The 15,602-nt window shown below is 45.1% G+C and overlaps 1 protein-coding gene across 3 annotated transcripts in view; it reads right to left on the bottom strand.

Annotated features, from left to right (window-relative positions):
* FAXC (failed axon connections homolog, metaxin like GST domain containing) overlaps positions 1–8,376 on the bottom strand; it is a 72,003-nt gene extending 63,627 nt beyond the window's left edge. Inside the window, exons 1-3 of one of the 3 annotated variants that reach the window (XM_058566593.1) lie at positions 8,318–8,376; positions 7,691–7,812; positions 2,209–2,344 (exon numbers count right to left, since the gene is read on the bottom strand). In XM_058566593.1, the coding sequence (XP_058422576.1) occupies positions 2,209–2,344; positions 7,691–7,797 (243 nt within the window). In that variant the 5' untranslated portion in view covers positions 7,798–7,812; positions 8,318–8,376. Of the gene's footprint in view, positions 1–2,208; positions 2,345–7,690; positions 8,220–8,317 lie in introns of those variants that run through there. The other 2 variants (XM_058566592.1, XM_058566591.1) reach the window with 2 other exon arrangements.
* Between the last annotated feature and the right edge of the window lie 7,226 nt (positions 8,377–15,602).

The following is a 15,602-nucleotide window of genomic DNA, read 5'->3' as shown; positions in this document are numbered from 1 at the left end:
AGACCCAAGGTTCCCCTGAACCTGCTAACATACTCGTATTATTAGAGGGCAAATACAGAACGTGATACATTTAGGAAATGAACAAGGATAAATCAACACAAATTTGGATCTTAAGAGCAGCCACCATAACAACAAAAATAGAATTCATTTTAAATGACAAGAAAAAAACTTCATCCATTAGAAAGCAGCAAATGAGAAAAAATGAAAAGCAAAATATAGTAAGAAGAAAAACATTAAATAAGATGGTAGAAATAAGTCCTAATAAAACAATAATTACTAGTGTAAATGGATTAAACTCACCTATTAAGGACTCCCAGATTGGCTATAAGTAATACATTGCCTACAAGAGACAAATACGCAAAAAAAAAAAACAGAGAAAGCTATCCCAAGCAAATATAAGCCAAAAGAAAACTGGAGAATCAATTTCAGTATCTGATAATACAGAATTCAAGGTTAAAAACATCATAAGGGACAGAGCTAGGTGCTACATGCTAGAAAAAGAAACAAAACAGTAAAGATATGATCTTTCATGTTATATGGACCTAACAATATAACCTCGAATATATAAATACTCTTACATAAAGCAAGAACTGACAAAATAACAGGAAAAAGAGATAAATCAACAAATACGCTTGAATATTTTAACCTACTCCTTTTAGAAACTGCCAGAGCAGACAGACAAAAAATAAGCAGAGATATAGAAGGTCACAATACACTACACATGCTCAAGCAAGTAGCCAGAGAGAGAGAGTTCCACACCCAAGCAGAGAATACATAATTATCAACATTTACAAAAAGTAGCTACACACTAGGCTAAAGTGTCAGTCAATTCCAAGGAATTAATATCACAAGGACTATCTGCTCTGACCATAAAATTAAAAAACAATAACAAAAATCAAAGCTTCAAAAAAAACTGCATATGGCTAGAACTTAGGTGAAAAAGAAAAACATAAGGGAATTTTTTAAAAATACATAAAACTGGGGGCCCGCCCCATGGTCTAGAGGTTAAGTTCGGCACTCTCCACTTCAGCGGCCTGGGGTTCGGTTCTGGGGCATGGACCTACACCACTCTTCGGTGGCCATGCTGTGGCAGTGCCCCATATACAAAATAGAGGAAGACTGGGGCTGGCCTGGTGGCATGGTGGTTAAGTTTGAGTGCTCTGCCTTCAGCGCCCCAGGGTTCGCGGGTTCGGATCCTGGGCGCAGACCTACACACTACTCATCAAGCCATGCTGTGGCAGCATCCCATGTGAAAAATAGAGGAAGACTGGCACAGATGTTAGTTCAGGGTGAATCTTCCTCAGCAAAAAAGAAAAAAAAAAAACATAGAATTGAATGACGATGAAAACACAACCTGTCACATTTGTGAGTCACAGCTCAATCATTACTCAGAGAAAAATGTCTACCTTTATATACATTCCTCTGTTCACTTTCTAATGCTGAAACAAGCAAGTGCTGCCCTGAAAGTCACCCAAACAGAACATGGAGCACTGTGGAAAAACTCTCACAAAATCTACTAACATCTGCCTGATGGCCTGCTGGGCAATCTGCCCCCAGGATTCATGATAGACAAAATACAATGGTGTCAATAAATAGACAGCTAAAGGAAAAAAACACATCAGGCAATGGGACACCCACCTTTATTAATAGCTGCCTACCAGGTCTATCCAAACTATTACCCAAAGTATACTCTATGTCAGGAAAAAATAACATGGCCCTGAGCCTGAACATGGCCCTTGAACCCAAGTCTGTACCCTTCTTTTTTTTTTTTTTTGGTGAAGAAGATTAGCCCTGAGCTAACAACCATTGCCAATCCTCCTCTTTTTGCTGAGGAAGATTGGCCCCGGGCTAACATCCATGCCCATCTTCCTCCACTTTTATATGTGGGATGCCTGCCACAGCACAGCTTGATAAGCGGTACATAGGTCCTCACCTGGCATCTGAACCTGCAAACCCTGGGCCACCGAAGCAGAGCACTCAAACTTAACCGCAATGCCACCGGTCTGGCCCCAAGTCCATACTCTGATCACTCATTCAACAGACCCTGGAATCGAGTCTCTTAAGTACCTATTAAGGACTGGGCATGGCTACTTTCATACCCACCTCCTCTAACACCAAGAGCAAGCCCTTCCCACCACGCGAGATTAAGTACTTCCCCTCTAACCAATACGGCTGCCACGAGAATGAAACATATTTGCACACAAGTACCTGATAGGGTAAGTCAGCCATCCTTAAATAAGTTTCCATTTTCAAACAGAAAGGAGATAAACTGGGGACACCATTGTTAGGTCTTGCAAACTGATGCAAAATAATAGCATCTTTGGAGTCAATCTCTTGCTGTTTCCTGTTAAAACCAAAACAGAAATAAAGAACAATCCATGTGTTATACATTCAGTTCCCTTAGTTCCTCAGAGGTCCCTGCCGGGCTGTAGCTCAATGAACAAGCAGATCTGTTTGTCACAGGGGCTTACCTCACCCAGAAGCACTTAGAGCGTGGAAGCTTGGTCAAAACACAAGAGAACCTTACACACTCTGCTGTTCCCATGACCCCAAGGGCTCAGAAAAGTAACTACATGTCAACCTTCTTCTGGAACCCGTAGTCTACGGGCAGGAAGAATACTTTCTGGTACAGGTCTGCCTCTTATCCAGCTGGTTATGTTTACCCACTAGGGACAAGTTGGATGGATAAAAAGGATATTCTGTGCCTATTGGCGTCAGGCATTGTTCTAAGGGCTTCACAGGTATAATCTCATCTAATCTTCACAATAACATTATGCGGTAGGTACTATTATTATCCACATTTTATCGATGAGGAAACTGAGGCATAGAGGATTAACTTGCTCAAAGTCACATTACTAGTAAATGGCAGAAACTGGACTGGCCAAGTAGTCAGAGCCGATGCTCTTGACGTCTAGACTGCACCGTGAAACAGCCTATTCATCCATAGGACCCAGAATAACAGTGCAGATTTACTCTGCCGTGACCCAAGTCTGCAGAGTCTCAGAATGTTCTAAGACTCTGAATACTCTGGTCCCTCTTCCAAATTATCCCTCACCTGGCCTTTCACCTGTGGTGCCCAGGAACCCAGCTTCTGGGATCTCTCTCCTCTACCTTCACAGGGTCCCCACTTTCACCACACAGCATATATCTTTGTACCTCTGCCTTTTCCCTGTCTTCTGTCTCAGCCACACATCTATCTTTTCTTTTGTCCACTTTCTCGGGTGGGGAGGACTTCCCTGGTACAGTTTTCCAATAGCCACCATGTAGTAGAGCAAACGCTGGATTCCAAGTCTGGACACCTGGGGTCAAGACCAAGCCCTGCTTCCTACTGGCCATGTTACCCTAGACCTCTCCTCTGCTCTCGCAAAGTGAGGACATCAATTATCGTGAGAATTAAGATAATATCTGTAAACAGGTGAGCTATCAAGCATTATATAAGAGTGTTGGGCTTTATTCTCAAAGAGATACGGTCTTATCCCCTTAGGCTCAAACTTTCATCATTCCACACAGCCCACACTCAGGAACCTTTTGCGATTTCCATGTTTCACTCGACCCAACCACTTCCCAGTCAGATAAACCTCATTCTTCCCCTTGGCCCTCCCTAGCCTCTGGTTCCCTCACATCGTTTCTAGTTCAATCCCAAAGGTACTTCTACCCAAGCGAGCAAGGGCAACTCTCCGTATCATCATCACCCGGACGCTCACTTACGGCAGCATCTCAGTTTAGTAAAACAAACTCTTTTTGGAGAAATTTACCACCAGAGTGCCCATTCCACTTACAGAGTTAAGAATGACTCATTTTGAAAATACTGGTCAAAAGAATAAAAATACTTGCTGCTTTCCGGCAATACTTGCTGCTTTCCGGCAATACTTGCTATAAAACAAAGGTTTTCACTTAGATGAAATGTTTGAGAGGTCAGATATTAAAATTAAGAAGGCAATTAGACCATATTCCTAGAAAATGCAAACTGCAGATTTGACAATTAACTGATTTTGTCCAACCAAATAATTCAAGTCACAGAATGACATTTTCATGTAAATTAGCCAGGCAAGAATTTAAGAACTTAAAGGAGAGGAGATAAATATAAAATCCCCTGCCTCATTGGCCAGAAAGATCTACTTCTAATGGTTAACTTGGGCCATGTCATAACAAGAATGGATGCTAACTATGTGACGAGCACATGCCAATGACTTTGTATACATTATGCAGATAAACTTATTTCATTCTGACAGTAACACTATAGAGTCAATATTGTTGTAGTTTAAATTTAGTATACTATACTATACTTATATATATATATTTTATAGTAGACAAGGAAACTGAAGCTCGGAGAGGTTAAATAACTTGCCCAAGGAATATCAGTTTAAGATCAAGCCGTTAATAGCTCCAGTTCCCAAGCTCTTAAGCACTTTACACCAAAATGGGCACTTCCTCAGTTAATTTCATTAAAACAGCCAGTTTGACTAAGACCACTCAAGCCTAGAGCCTTCCGATGAAAGTCTTTGTTAGCTAATGATGGCCAACTGTTATTGTATGCTCACTATATGTCAAACTCTGTGCTAAGCAATTCAGTTGTGTTAACTCATTTAATTAACTCTATGAGGACGGCTACTACTATCCCCATTTCACAGATGAGAAAACCAAGTAGCCAAGAAGCTTACTCTCAGATCCAAGGTTACCAGGTTAGTTAAAGGCAGAGTGAATTTGAACTTAATCTGGCTCCAGAGCCCTCCCTCCACATGTCAGGAACCTCTCTATCTAACTAACTCAGGATCAGAGGGGCAGGTGAGCTGTTGCCTGGACAGCTAGTATAAGCACATTCAAGTGCCCTTATAATGAGGACCATATAAGAGAGCACCTGTAGAGCAGCAAGATTAGTCCCTACTCCCGAGGTGAAGGCTATCACAGATGACCATGCCTCTGTAAATGGCTGAGGAGCTGTTGTTTATGGAGATCATAGACTGATCATGGGCTGCTCTGATTCCCTAACTAATTTTCTAGGACAGACCAAGCCCATGTGCCTAAGGTGCAAGCGAAATACCTGTAACAAAGTCATCACTTAGTCATTCAATATTCAAACAATACATTTTCCAACGCGGGGTTGAATTTAAGATAGCTGCTAAACTCTCTCCACTCTGAGAGAATGAAGTACAGGGTTGGGACTATATCTGTTTAAAAATACTGTGGTGAGAAAAACATAGATAAAATCCAAAATACCAGTTGTTATACTCATTCTACTCATTAATATACTCATTAATTAAACTTCCTAAATAATTCTCACCTGTCAATTCTACTTTCCACTCTGGAGACACAGCCATAGATTAAGGCTAAGTCTATGCAGCAGAAAACCCAAGTAGGGTGATGGAGACTTCACAACTGCCAGTGAACTCAGACAGTGAAGCCATTTCAAGGTGGATTTCCCATCCTGCATATTTTGGATTGTTTTGTGTTTTGCCTAAGCTACAGAGACAATCAACACTTAGATTTCAACTTAAGTGAAGGTGTCTATCATGTAACCTCTGAATCTCAGTGTCCGACCTTCCTCAGTCTTTTTCCCCATCCCTCTGTGCCCCTAGAGGCTGTCAAAACTCAGGTCCCTGCCACAAGCCTGTCTCCCTGAGCACTGCCCCAGTTCTGTACATTTCTCTTCCTCTCACCCATCAAAACTTAATTCAGAATTGGTACTTTCCAGGAGACAGTGGTAAAAAGCGCAGGCTCTGCAGACACACATTCCCAGAACCAATCTGGATCTGACTCCTCCTACTGTGTGATCTTGGGCAAGTTGCTTAACCTCCCTCAGCACCACTTCCTCATCTATGAAATGGGGATCAGGCATCCAACGACAGCTGTGAGGAATACATGCAAATCACGCAGATAACACACTTTTGTGCAGACCCCTACTAAGGGCAGAAAACCGGGCAGCCATTTTTTATTATTTGCATTATAAGAGATTTCCCAACTCAGCTTAACCATTTGTCAAGAAACAAAAGTGAATAAACCAACGCTTAAAAACATCTTAATCCACATAAGTATCCAAGTAGTCCCCTACGTGAGGGGGGTATCTGTGGGCAGAGGGCTCTCCTGTCGCCAGTGACCACACCTACCAGGGCGTGGCCTGCTCCCAGGGTGAGCTCTGAGCCCCCCGCTATTTCTGCAAGGTCATTTAAGCCAGGTTTAGACTCAGTCCTGTGAAGCTAGACCTCCACTCCCTCCACAAAGTGGAAAACTGGTGAGAAGCCACATGGTTCAGGATCCTCAAAAGCCTTTGGACTGGAATATAATTGAGAAACAACTGCGTTACCATTTAAATTACCGCACAAATGTTTTAGTTTTCATATAGCTTGAAACCTAACTTGAAAGAGAGTTCTAAAACTAGCAAAAAACATAAAATAATCTACAGAAATAATTCACTTTACAATTTTTTATTGGGTTCAGCTAGATTCAAGACACTGTGCTAAGAGAATTCAATGTATCATAAGCTTAAAATAAAACTTCTCAATTATGGCTAAATAATAGGAAAGCTAATACGTTTCCCCAGACCTAAATGATTTCCTACCCTCTCAGAGACTAGAAATACTCAAAATACCTAAATTAGGCTGTCACAATGTCCTCCTGGAATCCCCGCAGGCCTGTTAAAGGTCACCTATCACTGTCTCTGTTTATAACCTATTGTGTAGGATTCCTCCACTGGAAAAAGGCCATGTGGACACATTTCTCACGCTTTAGAAAATACCGGGCAAGAGGGACATTCTGAGCTACTGAAAACTGCTCTTTTCCGGTCATCTCCCAGTGACAGAGGGCTCAAACGGCATGGAAATTTCAACTGTAAATTGATGTATCAATTAGCCAAACGACCGTCCCAGTAGCCTAAGGCATGACTCTACTCAAAGATCTATGTCCGGCTGCATGTACCAACAGCAGGGGCCTCCATTTTCCGGCATTTCTAAGTCAATCCTGTAAACATTCTGCGGCAGGCATCGGATGCAACTGTTTACGGCCTTGGGCGCCTCCCGTGTTCTTGTCAAACACGCCCATGTGCTAGTCCTCTGATCTCAGACCGCTCACACAACAATGGCATTTAAACCTGAAGATGGGGCTTAGCTTTCAGCACAGACTAGCAGATAACCAGGTTAAGGCTGCAACAACCTGCACACCACTACACTGGGCCATGCATCGCTAACAGGGACCCAGAGGTCTCTGGAGCTTTGGCAATTTCAGCCTTGTGATGTTGACATTTGGGGCGCGGTAACAGAGAACTAACCTTTAAGTAAAAGATAAGGTTAGTGGTTAGTATTCTAGTATTATTACCTATAAACAAATGAGGCATTTCATAAAAATGTAACTTAGTATTTCTACAGGGCCTAATTCTATTGTTGCAAACAATGCACTTAGATCTTCCTCAAGGCATTTCATAATAGAGTATTTTGCTCCATAACAACCCAGAGAATCTTTGCTTTTAGCACCGAAAGACTGGGAGACAAATGCTTTTCCCTCCCAGTCCCAGTTTAATTCTCCTGTCAACTCTGAACTGCCCCTCACGGCCAGGTGACCACGGACTGCCTCTGGGGAAAGGTAAGGGCAGGACTCTTGGGCATTTGGGCGACGTGACCGAGGGGCTGGCACGGGTCCCCCCTCGCGCCAGACCTGCCCTGGCCAGGCGCCCCTGCGCGGGGCCCTCTCTCCGGCTCACCTAATGACCAGGAGTTCGTGGAGCAGATACGCAGCCGCGGCCAGCAAAGCTCCCCCGGTCAAGTAAAGGGTTTTCTTCCACCAGGGATCGGAGCCCAGCCCTGCCATGATCCCACCGTAATCCTGCAAAGGGAAAGCGATGATGTCCCCATAAAAGGAGAAGGGCTCCTCGGACCCGGCCCACCAGCCGAAGAAGGAGACGCTCTGGTTCCAGCTCAGATCCACCACGCACGGCCTGGACGAGGCAAAGGCAACCCCCCAGTGCATGCTGCGCGGCTGGCTGCGGGCGCCCCTCCCAGGGCCCGCGCCGCCCGCATGGGAAGGGGCCGGCGCGGCCGGGCGCGGACTCAGCTGCGCGCTGGGGGCTCGGGCGGCGCGGGCGGCGGCGACCGAGGCGGCGGCGGCGGCAGAGGAGGAGGAGGAGAAGGAGAAGGAGGAGGAGGAAGGGCGCGGACCGAGGGCGGCGGGCCTGGCCGGCGGGGCCGCGGGGCCCGTGGCGGCAGCGGCGGCCGCCGGCTCCCCCCGCAGCGGCCTCTCCGCGCCGCTCTTTGTGTCGGCGCCTGGAGAAGGCCGCGTGATGTCATTGCTCCCCGGGGCAGGGAAACAGAGGCGGGATAAAGTCACCTACCCCGCGCCCTGCCCCCGCCCCGCATCTCCGCGGTCCGGCGGCCTCCGCCCCGGCCGGAGCTGCAGGGCTGGGCGCGCCGGGCGGGCTCCGCGCCTCCAGGCGGCACGGCCTGGAACGGCGCGGCGCGCTGGGGCTGGGGCTGCGGAGGCGGCTGGAATGCGATTCCACGGGGAGGAAGCGACAGTCAGGGCCCGGATCTCCGTCCCCCCCAACCCCCGGCCCGCCCTCCGCCTTCGCTCCAGCCCCTCCCGCAGGCCCGCGGGCGGGGAGCGCGCAGGACTCACCTGGGGCGGCGCGGAGCCGCGGGCAGGAAACGCCACCCCGCGGGGGCTGGGAACCAGGGCCCGGATTAAGGTCGGGAATTAGACTGTTCTGGCCGTCAGGAAGGCGCTGTGTATATGCATAACTTATAACAACACTCTTATTACATTACACAAGTACAGCCATGTGCTCACGGCGGGGAGATGTCTGGTTTGACAAATAACAAAAATGTACCCCAGAAGATTTCCCCTCTGATAGACCCAGCTCAAGTCTTTCCCCTTGGAAATCATTGTCTGGGAACTCGCTGATGTGGGGTGGGGGGGGTGGGGGTGTTTTTCCTTTCTTCTTCGGCGCAGAAAATGCCAAACGTGTGTGTGAGAGAAATCTTTTTTTTTCCCTCTTTAACTTCATTTTTAACAGTTCATAAGCGCAAAGAATAGGACCGTGGTTCATAGAAGTTTATGATGTACACACCAATTTTAGCAAGAGCATGGAGAGTTTAAAATTGTTTGAAGGAACTGAAAAAAAATTCCGGTAGGGGCTTTATTACTCTTATGGTGAAAGGATGGATATAGGAACCCTCCAGGCTTTTGCATGAAGGAGTGGAGATTGGGGTGTAGGGAGACTCCTCTTCCTTTCTACTTTCCCTACCACCCAGCCCCTTAGAACAGGCAGCGAGTGCAGTCATATTCATAAAATACCAGACCCACTTGAGATAAGGGGAGGGGCTAGCCAGGCTGGTACCCAAGTACCAGCGCGTGAGGAGTCCCAAACACCGCTGTGTACATTTATGTGACCTCTCAGGAAGAAGCAGTGTGTGTGGGTTGGAAGTGAACCTTCCATGAGCATGTTGCAAGGAGTGGAACCCAAAGGCCTGCTGGAGTGACAGAGATGGTCACTAGGCTGTCTTCCAGGGAGCAGGGCCAGGAGGCTGCAGGGCCGTGTCCACAGGAAGCAGAGTGGGCAATTTTGGGCTCAGAGCACAAATGCTCTGTGCCGAGAGGGCACAAGGAGCACTGACACCAGTGATTCTCCGTTCTTCTTCTATGTCCTTCCCGCACAGCACTCGGCCTTTGCTCTCATTAAATGTTACACCAATATTTAGAGTATCAGTTCGACATCTGGTACTGAATTATGCGCTTCAGTGTCTAGGTCCAGCCGTGGGGATGGGAGTAAATTACCCTGAGTGGAGAAAAATGGAAGGCAAAAGGGAGAACCGATACTGACAAAGCCTATGCCCAGAAAACGAGTTAGAAACCAGGTGAAGTTTAATATTTTGATCCCAGAGAGCCACTTACCGCATTTCCCTCTCACAACGGCTCTGGCAGGCAGACCTGCCCCGCCTTCTCGTGGAGGCCAGTGGCCCACGGCCGCTTCCTGGCAGTATCAGATTGTCGGTGAGCATTATCTGGCCTTTGGTTCAAATATGGTTTAAATTTTCAGAGATTACCCTGAAGTGAACATCTTTAAGAAGCAGGTGTAGGTAAAATAAAATCTCGTAAGAGAAGCTAAAATATAATCTTAAACAATCTGATGCAAATTAAATTTTAGCTTTTAGGCCTATGGCACATAGGAGAAGAGAAGATTATTACTCAGGGTTGTATAAAGATGAAAGGAGGCAGAGTAGACTCTCAGGAGTCAACAGACCCAAGAGTCAGGCAAAAGTTTGGTATGAGAGTGTCAGAACAAAGCTTTGGGGAAAAAGGAAGCAGCCGTAGCTGCAAAGGCACAGCAGCATTGCAAGCATTAGCCAACTCTTCATGGAAGATCAGACTGAGCCCTACGTGGAAAAGTTGCTCCACAAAGGGGTGCAATCCAGCCACAGAGAAAAGGGAGACTACGCCTCAGGGGCAGGACTCAGCCCCCGAGGAGTGGTGGTGGTGTAATTAACAGCCAGTGGGGAACTGAACAGAGCTGCGTTATCAGATTTGCTGAGGAGACTGACCCTTCAAAGAATGGCTCCTCAGAATCCCCTGTGTAGAGCCAGATCCCAGGCTCAAACCCCAGTGACTGTGCAGGACCCCCATCCTTCAGAGTGAAGATGTCGGGAGCTGAGCACGTCTGCCCTCCAGCTCCCCTCTCAGGGCTCCTTCAGCTAGTGCGATGGTATAAAGACCTTGGGAGCCAGAGTGGGCATCTTTCCTCCAACCCTCCCACCATCACCACCAATTCTATCAGCTTGGCCTCATAACCATGGACATTAGCTTCAAGCTAGAGGTATCTTGTGATTTTTCTTTTTCAAGGACTTTGTTTTACTAACAATTAAGGTATTACAAGACAAGAAAAGGGAAGGGACTAATATTTATTGAACATCTGTCTAGTGATATATTTTTTCAGTAACTTTTCAAAACAATCTGTATTAGTTAAGTCTTGTCATCCCTATTTTATAAATGAGGAAACTGAGGCTCAGAGAGGTAAATTAACAAGTTCAATTCCCAGACCTAGGTAATGATAGAGCCAGGATTCAAACCCAGTGCGTCTCAACCAGCAGCCCTTTGGGCTGTCCACCACCTGTGACGTCTCTCATACCAAGTACCAGTGCGGGAGCGCTGTCCATGGTATTCCTTCTTTACTCCATCAGTCTGTGGCTCAATTCTGAACCATATCTAAATCCACTGTCTACAAGGCCTCAAACACCTGCAGGTTATGCTGTCTCCTTCTGAGAAAGGTGAATTCAGACAGTTCCTTATGCAGATATTGCTATGCCTGTGTCACATCACTCTGCAGCCGGGCCATGACGATATGACAGGGAACAACTAAATCAGTGCTTCCCAAACTTTGCACGTGTATCAAGTGGAGCTCTGCCATGGTGATCAAATAAGGGACAATTAGATCAGTGCTTCTCAAATGTTACTGTGCCTGTGAATCACTGGGGATCTTGTTTACACGCAAATTCTGGCTCAGGAGTTCTGGGGTGGGGTCTGAAAGTCTGCATTTCTGAGAAGCTTCCAGGTGAGACCAGACCACACTTTGATTAACAGTGGTCTAGACCACCAACTTAGAAGGAGGATCAAAAACTCTGCCCAAAAGGGATACCCCATGTTGGATGGTTCCTAATCAACCCAATCAAGTCACCATTCTTGATGAATTTGGACACCAGACGTATGGATAAATTTATTGAGACAACAATAGAATCAGAAATGGAAAGAAAATGAATCCAGACTTAAGAAGAGCAATTAGAACAGAGAGTAGTGCATGTCCTTTCTGAGAGGTTGATCTGATGCCCAAGTGCTGGGGGCTGAAGAAGAAGCCACGGGTCAGGAGAGATGGGGTGGGAGGTCAGGAGGTAAAGGAGAAGACACAGGATCCTGGGGGATTGGTGATATCAGACCGCAAAGACCACAGACAAATGAATAAAATATTTTAAAAATTTCATCTATCCTGGAAAAAGTTTTCAAAGAGTGTTAAGCTTCATGTTTCAAAATATGGCTTAAGAGATTTAAGACTTCACTGCCATGGTAATAAGTGGATGTGATGTTGGCACTATTGCTGATTTTACATAATGAAATTTACTATGCTATATTCAAAAAATAAACAATTTACTTGATAATGTTACCCTAAATTTTATTGTAAAGCTCTTGCTTTCTTGGCTTGACTTGTGGGGAAGAGATCTAATACTACCCTACCCAGGTATCCTGAATCCTAACCAATATTATAGCTGGCAGCCAGTATGTCATCATAAGGTGACTTGGCCTATCTACTTTCCAATCTACCAGACTTGGGCATTTTATAAATCATTATGCAACTCTCATAAAACATTCCCTGCAAGATTGACTTGATGCTGAGAGAAGATATGCAAATAATAACTAGGCTCAGATAAGTGAGGGGCAGTTGAGAAGGTGGGTCACAAGAAGGGTTTGGGAGATTTAGAGCTTGGGCAGTATATTAGTTTGCTAGGTCTGCTATAACAAAGTACCACAGACTGGATGGCTTAAACAACAGAAGTTTATTTCCTCACAGTTTTGGAGGCTAGATGTCTGAGATCAATGTGTTGGGAAGGTTGATTTCTTCTGAGCCTCTCTCCTTGGCTTTTTCATGGCCATCATATCCCTGTGTCTTTACATGGTCTTTCCTCTGTACATCTGTGTCCTAATCTCCTCTTCTTATAAAGACACCAATCATATTGGATTAGGGCCACCCTAATGACCTCATTTTAACCTTAATTACCTCTTTGAAGGCCCTATCTCCAAATACAGTCAAATATTGAGGTACTCCTGGGGGTTAGGACTTCAATATATGGATTTTTAGGAGGACACAATTCAGCCCATAACAGACAGCCTATAGAATGCCCAAGTGGAGATGCCCAGTGGCAACTGAATGCGAGGCTTTAGAGAAGAGATTTGGGCCTGGGATTGAGATGGCTGGGGTCATTAAAGGCAAGGGAGTAGACATGAGAAGTGAGGGTTAATGCTATGCTAGAGGAGAGAAGGGCCAAGGACAAAACCCTGAGAACACCACATTTAAAGGATGGCTAGAGGAAGAGAGGCCCATCTGGTACTGGCTTGACACAAGGTTGACATAAAGAAAGCCATATTGTAGAAAAGAAATCATACTGTAGCTTTGAATGGCCTCTGATTAACTAACCCAGCTGGATATGCACCCTCTAGGAAATATACATGCTCTGTAGATTTTATGGCCCCTGCTTGCGTATGTACCTCCCAGCTGTGATAAGATGATACCTTTGTTTTTTTGAGTTCCCTAGGAATGTGATGACCCCTGGGGAGAGATTCTATGCTGATAGCCATCACTAACAAAAACTGAAAGATCTGGTGTGGTGACTCCCAGTCTGTAACACCAGAGGGTCAACATTCCTAACCTACTCCCTTATAACCCACTGGCCTACATAACTGACTCAAGATTCTGTGCCCCCCTTAAGATGGTTTTTTAGAACACTAGTCCACCATCTTCTGATTTGCTAGCTCATCACTTAATAAAATGCCCTTTCTCTGCCACCATCTTGCCTCTCGATGGATTGGCTTTTTGTCTTGAGGCAAGCAGATCGTGCCCTTTGCGCAGTAACACATCCAGAAAACAGAAGGAGAAAGAAGGCCAGGAAGGAAGCCAGAGAGGGTTTGGGGCTGCAGAAGCCAAGGGAAGAGGGTGTCTCAGGAAAGTGTGAGGTGGGGTCAATAGGGTCATATGCTCCCCAAAAGCCGAGTGAAACAAATTTAGCCAGCAGCATGGACATCACTGACCTTGGCAGGAGAGCTCATTCAAGTGCCAAGGGGGCAGAAGCTAGGCTTGAAAAATAAAGAGCAGGATAATAAGTGCAGATAACACCTGCAACCAATTTGGATGTGAAAGAGGAACGCAAATGTGACAGTTGGAGGGAGAAATAAATATTTCTCCATTCTTTTAAAAAAGCGATTATGTAATTTATTTTTAATATAAATACATGAACACAGTACAAAATTCAAAAGCTACAAAGAAGAATGCAATGAACAGTAAATCTCTATGCAGATATTCTCCCCTGGCCTCCCTTTGTACTCTGACTCTCCCCCCCTGCTCCTTGCCCTGGAGGCTGACCTGCATCAATGACTTCCTTGCACCACAGCTTCCGGTTGTACACACTGAAACTTCCCTCATGGAGTTTGCCCTGTGGTGGGGATTAGAGGCCAGGAGGAGAGTAGGGAAGGGTTGACTAACCATGAGTATCTTTTCCTGCAGAGTCACCCTAAGCCATGGCTCCTATCAATCAGGCAGCTCTCTCTACATAGCTTTCTCTGTGGGTTTCAGGAACTAAGTCCACACATTTCTCCTTCAGCAGGAGGGGTGGTAAGGGCTTCCTACTGTTGCTAGCCCTGCAGCTCTGCACTTTTGTAAATAGTCCACTTATTAAACGCTCCTCAAAATATCCAACTTGTGTGTGCCTTCAGTTTCCTGCTGGGACCCTGAGGAACAGTCTCCCTCCTAACTGTCTTCCCACTACTCGGTTCTCCTCCCCAGAGACAAATGCAGTTGTCAGCTTCTGTGTTCATTTCCAGAAATAGTCTATGCATTATAGAAGCATAACCTGTATATATGTACATATATATTATTTTAAATAATTTTTACGCAAATTGTGTCATTTAACTGCCTGTCCTGCAACTCACTTTCTTTTCTTTTTTTCTCTTGAATATAGAACTTCCAAGCTTCTTGATTCTTTCATTCTTTTTTTATAGCTGCATAAAATATAGTGGTTGTACATATTTATACATAAACATGCACATATATGCATATATATATTTCTAAAAGTGGGATTTCTGGGTCAAAGGAGCATTGTAATTGTGATAGATATTGCCACATTGCCCTCCAAAGAGGGCAATTTACTCTCTCAAAAGTTTTGAAAGTGTCTGTTTCCTCATACGTACCCTTACCACACATATTCTTAAATGTTTTGATCTTTCCTAATTTGGTAAGTGAGAAAACTTTGTCTCACTGTAGTTTCAAATTTATGTTTCTCTTATTGTGTGTGAGGTTGAGTGCATTTTTTAAAAAGATGCATTTGTATTGACTTTTCTGTGAATTGTTTATTTTTTACTGGGTTATTAGTATTTTTTATTGATTTATATGAGCTCCTAATGGGAAGAAAACAACTCTTTGTGAATTGATTTCCAAATATTTTCCTTAGTTTGTTGTTTTTCAATATTTTTCTTCTATGGCTTCTTGGATTTCTATCATAGTTTTAGAGAGGCCTTCTCCTCTGAATGGGATGTTCCAATCTATGATTTCAGATGTTCTTAAGTGACCTCAAGTGCTGGATGTCACTGTAAAGGTAGAAGCCTCTAGAGACAAGGTCCTGTTGCTGATGAGGTCGGACACCAATGATCCACATAGACATTGGAGTGACTCAGGAAGATGGGAGGACTTAGGGAGGGGAAGAAGAACAAAGATGCTGCGATTGAGGGGAGTGACCAGAAGTGGGGTGTGGCAATAAAGGAAAAAGTAAAGGACAGAAGAGCTGGATTTGAGGCTTGGAGACATGAGAGCTTTTACACAGAGTAATGACAATGAGTGAAGAGCCCACAAACCCCATCTCCCAACT

The sequence above is a fragment of the Diceros bicornis genome, chromosome 23, assembly GCF_020826845.1.
Source record: "Diceros bicornis minor isolate mBicDic1 chromosome 23, mDicBic1.mat.cur, whole genome shotgun sequence".
In the NCBI taxonomy this organism is placed as follows: Eukaryota; Metazoa; Chordata; class Mammalia; order Perissodactyla; family Rhinocerotidae; genus Diceros; species Diceros bicornis.
This window is presented reverse-complemented; position numbering and strand designations above follow the sequence as displayed.